The 18888-nt window shown below is 39.9% G+C and overlaps 3 protein-coding genes across 3 annotated transcripts; all 3 read right to left on the reverse strand.

Moving 5' to 3' along the window:
- Positions 1 to 10541: 10541 nt before the first annotated feature.
- LOC115356268 (CX3C chemokine receptor 1-like) lies at positions 10542 to 11659 on the reverse strand. The gene has a single exon (XM_030047367.1). The coding sequence runs from the start codon at positions 11636 to 11638 to the stop codon at positions 10721 to 10723; it is 918 nt and encodes a 305-aa protein (XP_029903227.1). The 5' UTR covers positions 11639 to 11659; the 3' UTR covers positions 10542 to 10720.
- A 3265-nt stretch (positions 11660 to 14924) lies between these two features.
- On the reverse strand, positions 14925 to 15858 carry LOC115356394 (CX3C chemokine receptor 1-like). The gene has a single exon (XM_030047536.1). It carries the CDS (start codon positions 15856 to 15858, stop codon positions 14941 to 14943), a length of 918 nt encoding a protein of 305 aa, XP_029903396.1. The 3' UTR covers positions 14925 to 14940.
- Positions 15859 to 17497: 1639 nt separating this feature from the next.
- Positions 17498 to 18415, reverse strand: LOC115355887 (leukotriene B4 receptor 1-like). Its single transcript, XM_030046811.1, has one exon. It carries the CDS (start codon positions 18413 to 18415, stop codon positions 17498 to 17500), a length of 918 nt encoding a protein of 305 aa, XP_029902671.1.
- Between the last annotated feature and the right edge of the window lie 473 nt (positions 18416 to 18888).

Genomic DNA, 18888 nt, shown 5'->3' on the forward strand with positions numbered 1-18888 from the left:
CTGTGGTCACTTTTGTCTTCTTGGTACATGCAACCACTGGGGCACATTATCGATCAACATTATCTGCCTCTTGTCACATCTATGCTGATGATACCCACCTGTACATTTCTTTCAAATCTATTTTTAGTCAACAAGCCATTTTAATCATTGTAACTGTCAAGCTGATATCAGTTGACTGGAAGGCCCAGAATTTCCTCTAGTTAAATTAAACTAAACACGATAAGATGGTTGCCATTGATCCTGATCAAGTTTCTGAGAACAAGTGCAATCTCTCAGTTGCTTATCCTCAAATGTCAAACTCTTTGCTTGTTTTGTATCACATAAGAAGTTGTTGCCGTTCTGCTTGTGGTGCCTGCAGAACACTGTGAAGGTCAGCCCTGTATTTTCGTTGCAGGACGCTGAAAATATTAGCCCATTGCCTCTTTTTACCTATATTCAATCAGATCCTTCCAAACATCAGGTAGTCCAAAACACTGCTGTTATTTAAGGCCAAGTTTCATTTCACTGGTAACCTGTAAAATTTGGAATAGATTTTAAAGTTCTTTCAGTGACCACTATGCTCCACTATAGTTTTTTTTTACTTTTAACTCTTCCATTAGACCCTTTGGGTTGTCTGATCTCTGTTTTTTTGCTGTTCCTGCAGCTAGGCATAAATCAAAGGGGCTCAAGCAAATGTTCCCTCAGTTCTGTGTTCCCTAATCCCAATGTTCCTTCAGGCCCTAAAGAACAAACCCGTAAACAACAAACCTTATATAAACAACTAAATAAAAATATATTTAATTCGACTTCTCACTATAATTGATTAAACTAACCAACACAAAGTTTTGATCAAGAGATTAGACCATTTAATATTAGCTGAGGGAACATGGGGCTGAGAAAATGGTGGTATGGTCCCGAATCCACGAGCATCAAAGCCTTTGTACTTGTGGTCTCTGAAATGTTGTTTAGTCTTTCTGTGTGTTCTGTGTTCAATCTGATATCACTGTTATCAATTTGGTAACCTGTCTTCTTAGGTTATTTTGTGTTGACAGTGATACTTCACTGATCTGTGTACAGAAATCCGTCTTTTTTTCTTCTCCCTCTCTAGTGATATCTCAATGCACGGTCAGCTGTAAAACTACCATCTCTGTGCTTGCTTCATGGACACCTTCCAACACTAATCTGAGTCTTCTGTTTCCTCCTCTTATGACCCATCCACCCTTCTTTGCATGTCCAGATTCTTCATCGGATTCCAACAGATGTGAGGGTTGAAGATCATCAGAATGTATCCTGTGGTTCTTTGGTGGCCATATGGCGTCCCACGTGTGACTTGTGGTATGCAAAGCGGTCAGAGACAAAGTAAATACAACAACAGTGCCAACAAGTCACTCCTATGATAACAAAGAGTCTATAAACAGAAAATATGGACCACACACGCTCATACTAGAATGATAGAAAGACAGACAGATAGAGTGACAGATGGATGGACAGACAGCAGGACTACACATGCACAAGTCTACGCCAACACAGACAAACATCTGATTTTTATTTGGAATAATGTACCAATAAAATGTCCTGGTGTTAGAGTGATAATGTGATGACACCAGCGGCCAGCACACTCCCAGCTTTGTTTATCAGAACTCTGTTTACTATAGGACTGTGATTTGAAAGCACTAAGTGGCATGTGGGCTTTACAGATGCTCCCTGGATGAGCGGTCATTACATGTTTTGACTGTGATGATAGTTTATTTGCCTTAAAGTCACCTTCAATATAACAAAGGTGAAATAACATAAAGAAGGACAGAGTTCACAGTGTCCTAGCACACATACCAGCCTGTACAGTTCAGGCATTGTGGGGGTATTATTTTCTGTAAAGGTAAAGAGACACATTGAATTTACCACCACGTTGCACAGAACTCCCCATAGTGCAGTCTGATCAAATTCAGCATATGCCCAAACAATTAATGGATAACCAGCATAATTAAAAGAAATATATAAAATAAGTAACTCTATGAATAAACAAAATAGCTTAATATAGGCTTGACGACATGAATATAATGCATATGTAGGCTATTGTACCATACAATGAAAATTACTAAAACACATTTTTCAGCGCATCCACTCATTTATCACACCTATGTGTAGTAATCCACATTTTTCTAACACAATTAATCATGACGATGAACATTTCCCTAACCTTACCCATGAACTCTTCCTAACTGTAACCAACTAATTTTGGTGGCTAATAAAGTTAACGAAACAAATCGAGTGGCTAAAGTTGCTGATGAGCTAACCTTAGCTAGCCTTCATGCATGTGCAAACCTCAACAGTCACATGATGATGATGCCGGCTCCGCCACATCAGCTAAAAGTCTAAATGTTGTTATGCAACATTCAGAAATGCTGACGTTTCAGCGTTAACTCGCAACATTTTGGGCTGTCATTATGTGTCATTGTTATGCCAACCTTATTAAAATCATCACTCATCATCCAAGACTGTAGTAAAAATGACTTCCTTTTGCTTATTTTCTCAGTATCTTTTCTATTCATGACTTCCATAGAGAGTTACCACTGTCCCTGCCCTGTTCGGTTCCTTTACTATAACCCATTATGATTGAAGAGCCCTTTCCGTGACCTGTACTTCCCTGTAAATCCCCTATCATGACTGCAGAAAAAGAAAAAGGGGAAATATCAGAGTGACCTCAAATTGTCAATAGCACGTATGTTCCTCGTTCATTTTAGACATGGGTGGGTGATTTGTGTTTCTTCCTTTGAAACGATGTCCGTAAAGACAGGCAGGTGCGGGGAATTCAGCGCAGCAGTATTTTATTTTCCAAATCAAACATAATGTGTTCTTGCTGCAATGTTTTAGAAGTCCCAGATTCAGCTCTAGCAAAAACAAGAGCTCTTGGCCTGATGTATTACATGGCTCAGTTGTCTGGATGGTTACAGCCTAATGTGATTTATGTTTCATCCTGGATTTCTTTGATATTGTTTTCTATCAACAAATCAAAGATATCACGATTCGCATTAATAATCGAGCATTTTTGAGATGAGTCACCATTTAATTCTTCAAGAGAATGTGTCTGATGTGTGTTTTAGGTACAATGAATGGTGCCCAGTTTAACCTGTTTCCCTGACTACAAGTGGAGGAGGCTTGGTTGGTTTGATTTATAATTTCAAAATATCAGTTTGCAGATGTACTGTCCCATATTTCACTGTGAAAATGGTTGGTTGCTATGTGTTTGTGTGTATGTGTGTGTGTGTGTGTGTGTGTGTGTGTGTGTGTGTGTGTGTGTGTGTGTGTGCATGCACGCACATGCAAATGTATGACCATTTACTACAATTTACCCACATTTTACATTGCAAAAAAAAAAAAAATGCAAATCATGCAGGATCACTAAAGTTTCACAACATATAATCAAAATCCCTCAATTTTCACATTTGAATTTTTGATTGAGACACCCCCCTGATAATATTCTGCTTCTGAGTTATCACAATTCATAAAACACAGACCTGATAATTCTATTACTATTTTTCAACAGAAAGATCATTTCAGCAGCACTGCTTCTTTTAGGAAAGCTAATGTGAACAACTTTGTTACAGTGATGAAATCCTGATGTGAAGAAAGTGTGAAGTCTCTGAAAGTTCATTTCCATTTTCAACAGTATAAATATGGATATGTGAACTTGAGACGCCAAAAGTTCCCAGGAATGGTTGAAAAGTTGTGTTAAAAAGTGGAGCAGAGGACAGCTGCTTTATGAGAATCAACGTACAGCTGATGCTCTGAGAAAATTTGGGTTGTAACTTTATAAAATACATATATTATTCTTATTCTTACATTACTATTTTTACTCTGGCTGTACTTTGTTTGCCATATGACTCATTGTAAAATGTTTCACAGTATCTGGTTACATGACCTCGCATCCTGTGTACCCTCCAAGGCAACAGTGAAGCGATCAAACATCCACCATCACTCCATTTGTCTTTATTTTAAGCCTGGGAGAGAACACAGACAGTTATTTCTTTTTATTCCCAAGGCCTTTTCAAATATGTTTATACAATAAAAGCACAAATATGGATGTTCAAGCATGCTGTAATGGGTCACAGCAAATACTGTGGTGCATTTTGGTAGGTACATAGCGCTATGGTAATTGCAGCTTTCAGTGCATGCATTGTAATACCTGGCAATCCCTATGACCCTCAAGCAAATAATTTGGAATGTTTTGTCCCAACCCATGGCTACGTAAGGCCAAACATATTCACCTGCCAACGTGCAAGAACATGAAGAGATACAAAAAAAAAAAAAAACATCACAGATACAAGGAGATACAAAAAAACATACCATGTGCACTTACACACACTTACACAGACATATCCATATCTTTGCTCCATTATTTCATCCCTACAATTTGTATCCTACTTCCACAAACAAGATTTTAAAGAGAAGGTTTTCAGATGTGCTGCTGACCACTATAGCAAGAGCTCTATATATTTTCATAACCTTGTAACCATATGATTTGCACTTGCAACTGGAGAGACCAGAGCACTCCAAGGCCACATCCTCAATAATGTCACAACTCTGAAAGCCACACTGAGCCTGAATATTCTAATTAGATTTGTGCTGAAGGGGGAACTTTCCACTTAGCTGCAGATTCCCTGTAAAACAGGGATTATAACTGGACAGGAACCAATAAAGCTCTATTACAAGACATGGGGAGGTGTAGAGAGCCAAAGTAAACCACCTCCTCTTCCCCTTCCCTCTTCCACCTCACTCATCTCTGTGCAGCTGGCTTCTCTGTGTCTGCTGCCAACAGGAAGAGACCTGGACAGGGGAGTGGGGTTGCAGGAAGGAAGGAAGGGAGGAAGGAAGGAAGGAAGGCACAGATAGATCAAAGAAGGAAAGACCGAAAGACAGAAAGAACAGGACAGGACAGATGAAATGAAGGACAAGAAAAGGTTAAAAGAAGGACAACAAATCCTAGATGCGTGAGAAGAGAGGAATGAGCAAGCAACAGTGAGTCATCTATAAACCCCAGGGGAAAATGTGCTGTTATCTCTAGCTCTTCATGGACCAGATCTGTCTCTGTAAATCCAGTGGTGGACAATAATGAAGTACATTTAATTTATTTAAGTATCTTTTTAGAGTATCTGTACTTCACTTGAGGAAACTTATGACTTTTACACTACTAGATTTTAAAGGCATATTGCAAATTTGACTCCACTACATTTCTATGAAGGTTGTTCTTTTATGCAGAGCTTTGAAGTCGGCGGTTGATTTTTTTTTTTTTTTTTTTTTTTTTTCTAAAATGCAATTGGCTGCACACTCTGTTCCCTAACAGGACGAAAACCAATCACAGGACCTGCTCTCAAGCAGGTTTGATGTAAAAGCAGAAATACATCATCCAGTTCTATGAAACAAGTGCAAGCAAGACATCCGCTTTCAAAGTAAAAGGCGTCCATACTGTATTGTATTTTGTTATCAAAGCACAAACAACTAACCTGGCAGTGGTAATGGCAACAGCAGATAAACACAGGCCAGATCACCTGTGGCCATATGTAAAATGAGTGTTTGAGATTTCGGAAATGAAAAATGATTCATATTGTTTCTTATGTTTGTGTTTACCTGAGGACAAACTACTTCGCTGCCTTCAGGAATTTGCCGTCCAACCTGAGTACTTAATACTGAATACCTAAATATTTTTAAAAGCAAGTACTCCAATACTTTACTTGTTGTGGACTAATATTGACCAGGGGTATCTGTACTCTGACTCAAGTAATGGGGTTGTGTACTTTGTCCACCACTAAACAAAAAAAATCGTCATCTTGTTTGCCATATCCTCTGGTGAATTATCTAGGTCAAGCATTGCAATTCTTGATTTCAAGTTCTCTCTGTAAATTATTTTCCTGTTTTATTCGAAAAAAGTTACTGCCTGACTTTTTAAAACCCAGGAGCCCATAACCACCAGTGCACATGCTACATGTCCTGTAAAGGATGAGGTTTGTGAGGAAAAACACTCCTTGACAGTGCTCCTTGACCAGTTGGATTTAGCGGTTAGTTGGAATATGTAATGTTTCGGTCTGTGTGACTAAATGCTATTATTATATACACAGTCTACTGGGCATGATTTATTGACATGTTAACTGTAATTATACCATAATGCTCTGTGTAGTTTCACGAGGTGGTGCCACTGCAACAATCACAGAAAACTACCAGAAAACTCTACCAGACATGGATACTCCACACACAATACTCACTACCAGCACCACCGACACTGTTTTGTAACCATATTAACACTGTGTGATTAGTGAATTTTTAATTGCAGTGCTGGGGCAAGACACCAAGACAAGGCTCTTTGTGGTATGTGGCATGATGGTAAGTTTTCAATGTCTGTTTATTTACAGGAGGAAAAAATGCTGGAGAGAGCTATCCTTTGATATGATTGGTCACAATAAGGCCCTCAGAACACATATACAAATTTATACAAATAATTTGACACCAGATGTGTTGCCCTTTTGTCTGCTGTGGCTCAAGATAACCCTGTGTGATGACCGAACGCAGCATGTTACAAATCAAGAAAATTGCAGCTGAGCATCTTGGCAGCATAACATAGACTGAATATAAAGGCAAAGCCATATTTTCATGGGAATCGGCTGCTTTCATTGCTGTGATCTGGCCAGAAAAAACCCAGCCTGGCCCCAAAGGAGCAGCTGGAGGAAACACTGAGTCACAAACAGCCCATACACACATACACACAAACTCCCTCCACCCCATCCTCATCCTCCTTTCCCCAGCAATCCTGACCCTTATGCTGAATTTGTTTTATTAACAGTGATGTGCGTGTCTAGACAGAATTTAAGAGAACAGGGTTATGAGCTGACCCAGACGGCCACACTGCCTGAGGACAGAGGTGGAGCTTCCTCAGCCTCTGGAGGTTTTATTGATCAACAAGCTTTCTCCAGTCATGAACACTGCGGCTTAGCCACATTCACAGGGAAGCCCCAATGGACCTCCGGTATCACCAGAACCAAGAAGACATCATCAATGTTATTGCCAGACAAAAGAATGTGAAAAGTAATGAAAAACAAGCATCTAACTGAAATGGAAGGAATCTCTTTCTGTATGTCTGTGCTTCAATTTTCTCGACAACCGTGCAGCCGATCAACCTCAAACTTGGCAGGTGTATTGCTGAGGACCCAAGGCAGTGTTGAGTGTGAAGTTGTTTGAATGAGTGGTTCCTCAGAGCGCTGCAAGCAGCAATTCCAGAGGCCTAGCAATTTGCCTGTTCTGAACAGGCCTGTTTTGAACGGGGACTGCACTAGTGTAAACAAATAGAGAATAACAGCACGTGTTTCACCATTGGTGTCCTGCTGGTGTGATGTATGATGGAGGAGGATAACCTGTGGGAAAAAGCTGCATGTACATTTGGTTGAGGGTGGTGCATCAGATATGTTATAAGGTTACCAGAATTGAAAATGTGAATAAAATAGGAAGTGTGTGGATTCTGCTCTGCAGGAGCACAAAATGTTCCTCTGAAATCTCATGTAGTGTTTTAATTTCATACAATGGTAGACTGGGACATAGGCTCACCAAAACTGATAGGGTTCATTCTCTAGGAGGCATAAATCCACTCAGCAAACTGCATGGCAATCCATCCACTACATGTGCAGATATGTTATATCAAATCAAATGTTTAGTCTAATATAAGGGTGGCAGTCCAAAAAAGGTCATCAGGTGACAAAAGTGGAAAAGGTGCATGATTTGGGTAGCATGAATTTCTTTACCAAATTCTATGGCAGTCCATCTAATAGACTTTGAAATATTCATTTGACATTGTCACGTAATGGTTGGGACAGAGAAGTCTTTTTTTTTTTTTTTTTTTTTTTTTTTGACAGACCGCATGCTCTTGAAAATATGAAGGATTCCACAGAAATTTGCCCAGTAGATTTTAAGATATCTACTGTCACATTCTGGCCCAAAGCTGGTGCTACAGGGAAGGGCATAGGGCCACAAAAATCAAGAGGAATCAAGAGGAACTCAAGAGGAATCTTGAGTTAGATAGTATGAATGCAGTCACCAAATATCATGCAATTCACTGGTTCTGGTTTTGTAATATCTTCCACCTGCTCAGTGTCACAGTATTCCATGCAGTAGTTATGAAATTAAAAGTAACTGATTGTTTAGAAGAACGATAAGTCCACAAGTAAGTCCACAAGTCCACAATAAGAGGAAGGTGGGGTTGTGGACTGGAAAATCAACATGAATTCCCTATGGGAGATTGAGGTTCAATTCTTGTACGTTACATAGGGCTAATGTCTCCTAATGTTAACTATGACCTTTTTCTAACCTTAACCATGACCTTTTCCTGGCGCTAACCATTACCTTCCTCTAAGCTTGTCCATTACCTTTACCTGACCTTAACCAAGTTGCTTTGTTTCCTAAGAATTAAGCCACTTCTGGAACTGGCATTAGCCATGTCTGATAAAGAAAATGTGTCTGTCTGTGTCTTGAAACAGATGAAACAGAATATTTTGCACACAAGTTGATGTGCTAGAGGAAAGGTCATGTGGTCAACAAAATAAACAGGGTGTGTGCTCTGCATGTTATGATATGCTAACCAAATGTCAAGGTAACTGTTATTTTGGTTTGAGGGTGGCACTAGAGGAAAAGTCATAGGCTCACCAAAATCAACAGGGTTCATCCTGTCCATCCAAGCAGATGTGCTCACTAAATGTTGAGGTAATCTGCTTAATAAATTCTAAGATATTATGTACAAGCCAATATTTGCCTGAGTGTGGCTCAAGAGGCAAGTGACATGAGGTTCATCCTCTGTGGAGCATGAATGTCCTCACCAAATTTCATGGCAATCTGCCCGGTAGATATCGAGATGTATTGCCTCGGAGTAAAGTGTTGAACATATGGACAGACAGAATGACTGACATCCATCATGAGTCCCAACCTGTCAGCAGGACAAAAAGATGCAGAGATGGATGAAGCCCATCATCAGCAAAGACATGGCTGACAGAAAACACAGGGGTCTTTACTCCTAATTGTCTGGAGAGGAGCAAAATACTGCATCGAGTCACTATGGGGAAAAGCAGTAAAACCTTGAACAAACACTGAGAAGAGAAATAATATTCTCAACTGCTCTGAGGAAGTTATCTTTGGAACCACACTGCTGTTATGCTGGAGCACCCAGGGTGACCATGAGTGGCATTTTATAATGACCAACTTATGAGGCGGGGTGGGGTTACACAAACACATATTGCTATGGAAGATAAACAACAGTCCTGTTTATGAAAGTATAATAGGCCATTGTTGATATTTTTCAAGTGACTGTGGGAGATGTTAATGTATACTTCATTGTCTACAACTGTCTTCTTTTAGAAAATGATGTGTGGAGAGGTTGAAAAAAGACATTTGGTTGGATGTTAAGAGTTGCAGTTTATTAGAGGTTTTTTCATAGCACATACAAAATTACATTTTGTCATTAGGATGAGTTGAGTTGGGATGTTTATCTGGCATCTGGTGATCCTGCAGAGTGGAAGAATGAATGAGTCATAGCAGTCAATATACAGCATGGGGTAACAACATGGAGTTTACACAACTGTGTAGTATCTACTGCAAATGCTGCATATTCCCACCCTTTGTCTCTCTTTTTCAGTCTGATTTTCTCTAACTAGGTTAAACAAGGGCGATAAATAGGGTCATTCCACTCACTGGATGTGCACCAACACAAACATTTAGTCAGTCTGTTCATTAATTGTTAGTCTTCTACACAGGATCTCTCTCCCTCCCTCCTTCTCTCTCTATTTCTTTCTCTCTCTGTCTTTCTCTCTCCCTCTCTATCTCTCAGTTTATATTCATACATGTACCCATTCACATGTGAAGCTGCAAACAAAATATTTTGAATTCATGATCAGTGTTATATGTGACACAGTGATATGTTAAAAACACAGTGGTATGTTTTATTCCACGGTATAAAATGTGCATTATTACACCAGGCTACCACACACACATCAAAACACAGACAAATGACAGATGTGTGCAAATGAAAAGCATGCATGGAGAGCATCAGGCAAAGATCATTGCAGTCGAAACATAATGCAAAGTAAATGACTAATAAATTTTGTATTAGGATATTGATAGGACTCCTTTTACTGAAAATGTTCCACAATGACTCCATTCATTCAGTTCCTCTCGCTCCATTCATTTCACCCATATCACAACTTTTGGAAACAGGAACTTTGATGAGGGAGCTGAAAAATCATGCATAGCTCTTCATGACATCCATTCCACAAATGCCAGTGCCACACCCCCTTAAAACCAGTATTAGCATGCAAGTATGCAGCTTGAAAAGGGAAGAATGACTGCAAAAGAGGAAGCAGCCATTTGTTGATGTATGTCATCATCATCATTTTTGTACACAACAAACTTAGCAGATTTTAAAACTCTTTTGTTCCACTGTCCATCAACCATAAACTCAGTCCATATCGATGTATGGGCACTTTGTAACATTATTCATGCTTTGTTTGTTCACTCATGTTTATGAATGTACATGGTCTGTGTATTTCTTACATGGTGGTCTAAACTATGTCAAAGACAAATATCCCTCATGACAAATAAAGTTATCTTGATTCTTGAACTGTGGCTTTCTGTTGCCATACGTATTTACCTCAAATGATTAGACACATAAATGTGTTGCAGTGATCAGCTTCTGTATAAACAGAAGTAGGTGTGTTCAAACATTACCACAGGCAGTGCAAATGTTTTTAGAGGCAAAGGCATAAAGGAGTGGATCCAGGCAACTGTTAACAAAAGTTAGAGCTCCAACAGTTTTTCTAATTCCCATAACAGACTTCAACAGGACCTGATTCCTGAGCAGAATAGCTGCCACATTCGTCACATTAACGATGTGATATGGTATCCAGAGAACAAAAAAGATCACAGTGATACTGGTCACCAGTCTGGTCATCCGTGGATTATTAAAGAATTCTGTTTGGTTCACTTTATAATGGAGGCGGATATAAGCAAATGCCATGATAGAAAATGGGAAAATAAACCCCAGCAGTACCTCGGTCAACAAAAAGGCAAGCTCTTGGGCATCAGAAGAGAACTCTGTTTGACAGTATGTCCAGCCGTCATTCTTCACCAACTGTCGAAATATCACAGCAGGGATGGCCAAGATCATTTCCATGATCCAGAGCAGAACCAGTATCCCCCTCTGCCCCACCTGGTTCAGTCTGTTCTGCAGCCAAACCACCTGGAGGTAGCGCTGGATGCTCAGTGTAGTTACACTCAGCAGACTACCATAGATGCCACAGTACAGAACATACGTCAGGACTTTACATGTCACTGAACCAAAGATCCAGGTATTGAGTAGAGCGTAACTCCACAGTGGCAGGGTGATCAAGCACATGAGGTCTGACACAGCCAAGTTCAGCATCAAACTGCGGCTCAGACTGGACAGTTGCTGGGAATTTCGCCAGAGGAACACTATCACTGCGAGGTTACCTGGAACGCCCAGCACGAAACAGAGAGACAGGACAATCCCAGGGACCAGACGTTTAGAGCTTCCAGAGATGACTTGTAGAGGAGCCAGAGTGGAAGAGATGTTGGAAAAGTTGGTGGTGACAGCAGTGAAGTTGAGCTGCTCCATTGTTAACTTGCTGACAGAGAAGCTGAAGCGTGTGCACTGATGGCATGACAACTTCAGATTGTCTGTACCTCAAACTTCCAGTAAAGAGGAGGAAATAGCAGAGACATAGACGTTTGTCATTCAAATGATCTGATAGACAAACTGTAAACTGATAGAAGCTCATCTACAGTGCCTGCTGAATTCCCCTGTGTTTAACTGCACAAAGAACAGGTCAGCTTTTCGTGACAGCACACCCAGGAAGTATCACCACTACTTTTCATACTTCATTAATGTGTAGTTCATTGTATATATAGTTCATTGTATATACCTGCCTCCTTTTAGAAAAGGATGTGCAGAGAGGTTGAAAGAAGACGTTTGGTGGGTTGTTACAAGTTGCAGTTTATTAGAGGAGTAAATGGTGATTTTTCAAAGCATACAACATAACATTAAAGTCGGGATGTTTATCTGGCTTCTGGTGATCCTGCAGAGTGGAAGAATGAATGAGTCATAGCAGAGTCAATATCAGTATAGAGTGCCATTGAGACTTCCCAATGTCACACAAAAAAAGATGAGATTTTCCACTGAACTCCATATCCATTGTATAAAGTAGACCTTAAGCTGTTAGAAATGCATGTTGGTCAAGCTCCTGCACCTTTTATAAATTGACTGCAAGCATAGAAAGTACAAGCGAATTGCAAAATGTGTCCACCCTGTCATGGGACAATTTCTAAATAGAGTAAATATGTTCTAATCATATATTGATTACAAAATGTACATTTTCAGAAAGGTATTTGGTCCCTCGTTCAGGAATATATTTTAGTTTCTGGAAAACATCTCTCAAAAATACAGAAATTATGGAAAAATATGTTTGTATATGTAAAATCTGTGAAAGTTGTACTTTCTTTTCTGAATAAACTCTATAAATAAAGGTATCTGGTCAAACTTTGAAATAATACTGTTTGGCCCTAATCTCTTCAGAGCAAAATCACACAAAAGGTTTTGATAACTTGTGAAAATAATAATTTATTCACGTAAAACATGAACACGACGGGGTGGACAATGACATGACGGGGTGGACCTTGGCATGACAGGGTGGACAATAGTGAAGTGCCTCATATATATTTAAAGGAAACAATGTTATGGTTTTGTCAACAAATGTTTTTTGTCAAAACATGACTTTTTTCACCTACTGTATTTTGAATTGTGCACAGGTAGGCTACATCTGGAAATGACACTCAACAACAGCAAAAATAAATAAATAAAACCTTCAACTAGACGAAAAAAACAAAAAAACAGGATTAATATAAACAAAACAAAAACATGTTGGTCCCTAAATGTAGGCCTACCACAAAAAAACACTGAAAAACTTATAAAACTGTTATAAAACTAGACTTGATGATGGGGTGGACAATGACAGGGTGGATGTTTTTGGCTGAAGTTTGCATTTAATGAGCACATGTTGGGCCATTAGCTAGCAACATGTATCCGTTAGGAAGGTGACTCTGTATACTTTAACAAACATATTTTGAATTTCTGAAAAGCATTTATATAGATTCATTTTTTGCAATGACAGGGTGGACACATTAAGATTGAACACATTCAAGTTCAATCATAAAATGATGAAAATGTCAAAATATAAATGTTGATATGTAGCCTACTCTCTCTGCAGGAGCTATTCTTCACTCCATTTGTAAAAGACAAAGCAGTGGTAGTGATGTCACTGATTACAGCAGGTGGTTTCTTTTAGTGGCAGTAACCACCTAATGACGGGGTGGACAGCAAATCCAGGGACACATGCAAAACGTTTATTATTATTATGAAATTAGACCATAAATGATCCAATTGACTCATTTTATTCAAGTACTTGATGAGAGCAACAAGAGCATGTAAAAGGTTTGTACATTGTATATCATTTATCTACTTATTTCACTCAGTGAAGTTAGTAGAGAGGAGTTTGGGACATGGCAAAATCACTTGCATCTAATCAGAGAACATTTTTTTTAAATATGAAAAACACCCTTTTAAAGATGTATCTCTGTACCAATGTGTGTTCAAATGTTTGGCCATTTATAATAAACCCTCAGAGTTTTGTTATTTTGCAAATTTTTCATGAAAAGTGGGTGATTTCTGCCCGGGACACCAAATGGTACCCTATATTGATATTGACTCAGCAGTCAATACACAGCATGGGGTAACAACATGGAGTTTACACAACTGTGTAGTATCTACTGCAAATGCTGCATATTCCCACCCTTTGTCTCTCTTTTTCAGTCTGATTTTCTCTAACTAGGTTAAACAAGGGCGATAAATAGGGTCATTCCACTCACTGGATGTGCACCAACACAAACATTTAGTCAGTCTGTTCATTAATTGTTGGTCTTTTCACACAGGATCACCATCTCTCTCTCAGTTTATATTCATGCATGTAACCATTCACATGTGAAGCTGCATACAAAATATTTGACATTCCTTATTACACCAGGCTACCACACACACATCAAAACACAGACAAATGATAGATATGTGTAAATGAAAAGCATGCATGGACAGTATCAGACAAAGATCATTGCAGTCAAAACGTAATGCAAAGTAAATGACTAATCAATTTTGTATTAGGATATTGATAGGACTCCTTTTCTGGACAGTGTTCCACAAGGACTCCATTCATTCAGTTCTTCTCACTATATTCATTTCACCCATATCACAACTTTTGGAAACAGGAACTTTGATGAGGGAGCTGAAAAATTATGCATAGCTCTTCATGACATCCATTCCACAAAGGCCAGTGCCACACCCCCTTAAAACCAATATTAGCATGCAAGTATGCAGCTTGAAAAGGGAAGAATGACTGCAAAAGAGCAAGCAGCCATTTGTTGATGTATGTCATCATCATGGTTTTGTACTCCATACTGATGCTCAATGGCAACCATCTGCTACCATCAGACAGGCACTACAGAGTAAAACACAAAAAACTTAACAGATTTAAAAACTCTTTAGTTCCACTGTCCACAAACCTGCTGAACTCAGGGAAGGAGAAGAGGAAGTGAAGGTGCAGTATCACTCAGTCCATACTGATGCACATTTATGTATGGGCACTTTGTAACATTATTCATGTTTTGTTTATTACTCATGTCTATGGATATACATGGTCTGTGTATTTCTTACATGGTAACCTTATGCCCAAGGAAATTGCTCTCAGGACAAATAAAGTTATCTTGATTCTTGAACTGTGGCTTTCTGTTGCCATACGTATTTACCTCAAATGATTAGACACATAAATGTGTTGGAGTGATCAGCTTCTGTATTAACAAACGTAGGTGTGTTCAAACATTACCACAGGCAGTGCAAATGTTTTTGGAGGCAAAGGCGTAAAGCAGTGGATCCAGGCAGCTGTTCAGAAATAGTAGTGCTTCAGTAATACTGCCAATCCCTCTAGTAGAATTCAACAGAGCTTGATTCCTGAGCAGAATAGCTGCCACAGTCATCAAATTAATGATGTGATATGGTATCCACAGAACAAAAAAGATCACAGTGATACTGGTCACCAGTCTGGTCATCCGTGGGTTGTTAAAGAAAGCTGTTTGACTCACTTTATAATGGAGGCGGATGTAAGAAAACGCCATGATAGAAAATGGTAAAACAAACCCCAGCAGGACCTCGGTCAATAAAAAGGCAAGCTCTTGGGCATCAGAAGAGAACTCTGTGAGACAAAATGTCCAGCCGTCATTCTTTACCAACTGTCGAAATATCACAGCAGGGATGGCCAAGATTATTTCCATGATCCAGAGCAGAACCAGTATCCCCCTCTGTCCCACCTGGTTCAGTCTGTTCTGCAGCCAAACCACCTGGAGGTAGCGCTGGATGCTCAGTGTAGTTACACTCAGCAGACTACCATAGATGCCACAGTACAGAACATATGTCAGGACTTTACATGTCACCGAACCAAAGATCCAGGTGGTGAGTAGAGCATAAGTCCACAGTGGCAGGGTGATCAAGCACATGAGGTCTGACACAGCCAAGTTCAGCATCAAACTGCGGCTCAGACTGGACAGTTGCTGGGAATTTCTCCAGAGGAACACTATCACTGCGAGGTTACCTGGAACACCCAGCACAAAGCAGAGAGACAGGATTATAGCGGAGACCAGATATGCAGATTTCACAGAGATGACTTGTAGAGGAGCCAGAGTGGAAGAGATGTTGGAAAAGTTGGTGGTAACAGCAGTGAAGTTGAGCTGCTCCATTGTTAACTTGCTGACAGAGAAGCTGAAGCGTGTGCACTGATGGCACGACAACTTCAGATTGTCTGTACCTCAAACTTCCAGTACAGAGGAGATAATGACAGAGACACAGACATTTGTCATTCAAATGATCTGATAGACAGATTGTAAACTGATAGAAGCTCATCTACAGTACCTGCTGAATTCCCCTGCATTTTTAACTGCACAAAGAACAGGTCAGCTTTTCGTGACAGCACACCCATGAAGCATCACCACTACTTTTCATACTTCATTAATGTGTAGTTCATTGTATATATAGTTCATTGTATATACCTGCCTCCTTTTAGAAAAGGATGTGCAGAGAGGTTGAAAGAAGACATTTGGTGGGTTGTAACGAGTTGCAGTTTATTAGAGGAGTAAATGGTGATTTTTCAAAGCATACAACATAGCATTAAAGTCGGGATGTTTATCTGGCTTCTGGTGATCCTGCAGAGTGGAAGAATGAATGAGTCATAGCAGTCAATACACAGCATGGGGTAACAACATGGAGTTTACACAACTGTGTAGTATCTACTGCAAATGCTGCATATTCCCACCCTTTGTCTCTCTTTTTCAGTCTGATTTTCTCTAACTAGGTTAAACAAGGGTGATAAATAGGGTCATTCCACTCACTGGATGTGCACCAACACAAACATTTAGTCAGTCTGTTCATTAATTGTTGGTCTTTTCACACGGGATCACCCATCTCTCTCTCAGTTTATATTCATGCATGTAACCATTCACATGTGAAGCTGCATACAAAATATTTGACATTCCTTATTACACCAGGCTACCATACACACATCAAAACACAGACAAATGACAGATATGTGCAAATGAAAAGCATGCATGGACAGCATCAGACAAAGATCATTGCAGTCAAAACGTAATGCAAAGTAAATGGCTTATCAATTTTGTATTAGGATATTGATAGGACTCCTTTTCCTGACAGTGTTCCACAAGGACTCCATTCATTCAGTTCTTCTCAGTATATTCATTTCACCCATATCACAACTTTTGGAAACAGGAACTTTGATGAGGGAGCTGAAAAATCATGCATAGCTCTTCATGACATCCATTCCACAAATGCCAGTGCCACACCCCCTTGAAACCAGTATTAGCATGCAAGTATGCAGCTTGAAAAGGGAAGAATGACTGCAAAAGAGCAAGCAGCCATTTATTGATGTATGTCATCATCATGGTTTTGTACTCCATACTGATGCTCAATGGCAACCATCTGCTACCATCAGACAGGCGCTACAGAGTAAAACACAAAAAACTTAACAGATTTAAAAACTCTTTAGTTCCACTGTCCACAAACCTGCTGAACTCAGGGAAGGAGAAGAGGAAGTGAAGGTGCAGTATCACTCAGTCCATACTGATGCACATTTATGTATGGGCACTTTGTAACATTATTCATGTTTTGTTTGTTACTCATGTCTATGGATATACATGGTCTGTGTATTTCGTTAGTGGTGGTCAAAGACAAATATCCCTCAGGACAAATAAAGTTATCTTGATTCTTGAACTGTGGCTTTCTGTTGCCATACGTATTTACCTCAAATGATTAGACACATAAATGTGTGGCAGTGATCAGCCTCTGTATTAACAAAAGTAGGTGTGTTCAAACATTACCACAGGCAGTGCAAATGTTTTTGGAGGCAAAGGCATAAAGGAGTGGATCCAGGCAGCTGTTCAGAAATGTTAGTGCTCCAGTAATACTGCCAATCCCCATGACAGACTTCAACAGGACCTGATTCCTGAGCAGAATAGCTGCCACATTCAACACATTAACAATGTGATATGGTATCCAGAGAACAAAAAAGATCACAATGATACTGGTCACCAGTCTGGTCATCCGTGGATTATTAAAGAATTCTGTTTGGTTCACTTTATAATGGAGGCGGATATAAGCAAATGCCATGATAGAAAATGGGAAAATAAACCCCAGCAGTACCTCAATCAGCAAATAGGCAATCTCTTGGGCATCAGAAGAGAAGATGAATATGCAATATGTCCAGCTGTCATTCTCAACCACATCTCGAACTATTGGGGCAGGGATGGCCAAGATTATTTCCATGATCCAGAGAGGAACCAGTACCCCCATCTGCCCCACCTGGTTCAGTCTGTTCTGCAGCCAAACCACCTGGAGGTAGCGCTGGATGCTCAGTGTAGTTACACTCAGCAGACTACCATAGATACCACAGTACACAACATACGTGAGGACTTTACATGCCACCGAACCAAAGATCCAGGTATTGAGTAGAGCGTAACTCCACAGTGGCAGGGTGATCAAGCACATGAGGTCTGACACAGCCAAGTTCAGCATCAAACTGCGGCTCAGACTAGACAGTTGCTGGGAATTTCGCCAGAGGAACACTATCACTGCGAGGTTACCTGGAACACCCAGCACAAAGCAGAGAGACAGGACGATCCCAGTGACCAGATGTCTAGAGTTCCTGGAGACGACTTGTAGAGGAGCCAGAGTGGACGAGATGTTGGAGAAGTTGGTGGTGACAGCAGTGAAGTTGAGCTGCTCCATTGTTAACTTGCTGACAGCGTGTGCACTGATGGCAGGACAACTTCAGAATGTTAGTGCCACAAATTTTCAGTAAAGAGGAAGAAATGAGACATATCATCTGGAATGATCTGACAGACAGACTGTGAATTGATAAAGGTGTAGCTACAAGATCTGCTGAATTCCCTTCTGTTTAATTGCACAAAGAACAAGTCAGCTTTCCCTGGCAGCACATCCGGGAAGCATGACCACTACTTTTCATATTTCAGACCTGGGTAGACTGTGGCAGTGTATACTCCACTCATTGAAATAGTACGAAACCAGCCTTTTTTGATTTTCTAGGCCACCTGCTAAACCCGGTGTAAAAACAAAAGCAGATTACACACATATAACACAATTTCCGCAGAATATCTTGTGTCCTCTTAAATTAGTCAATATCATTTCTGTATAATAAAATAACAGCTGCAGCCTAAACTAAAATTTATGTGTAATGTTGT

The sequence above is a fragment of the Myripristis murdjan genome, chromosome 24 (assembly GCF_902150065.1).
Source record: "Myripristis murdjan chromosome 24, fMyrMur1.1, whole genome shotgun sequence".
In the NCBI taxonomy this organism is placed as follows: Eukaryota; Metazoa; Chordata; class Actinopteri; order Holocentriformes; family Holocentridae; genus Myripristis; species Myripristis murdjan.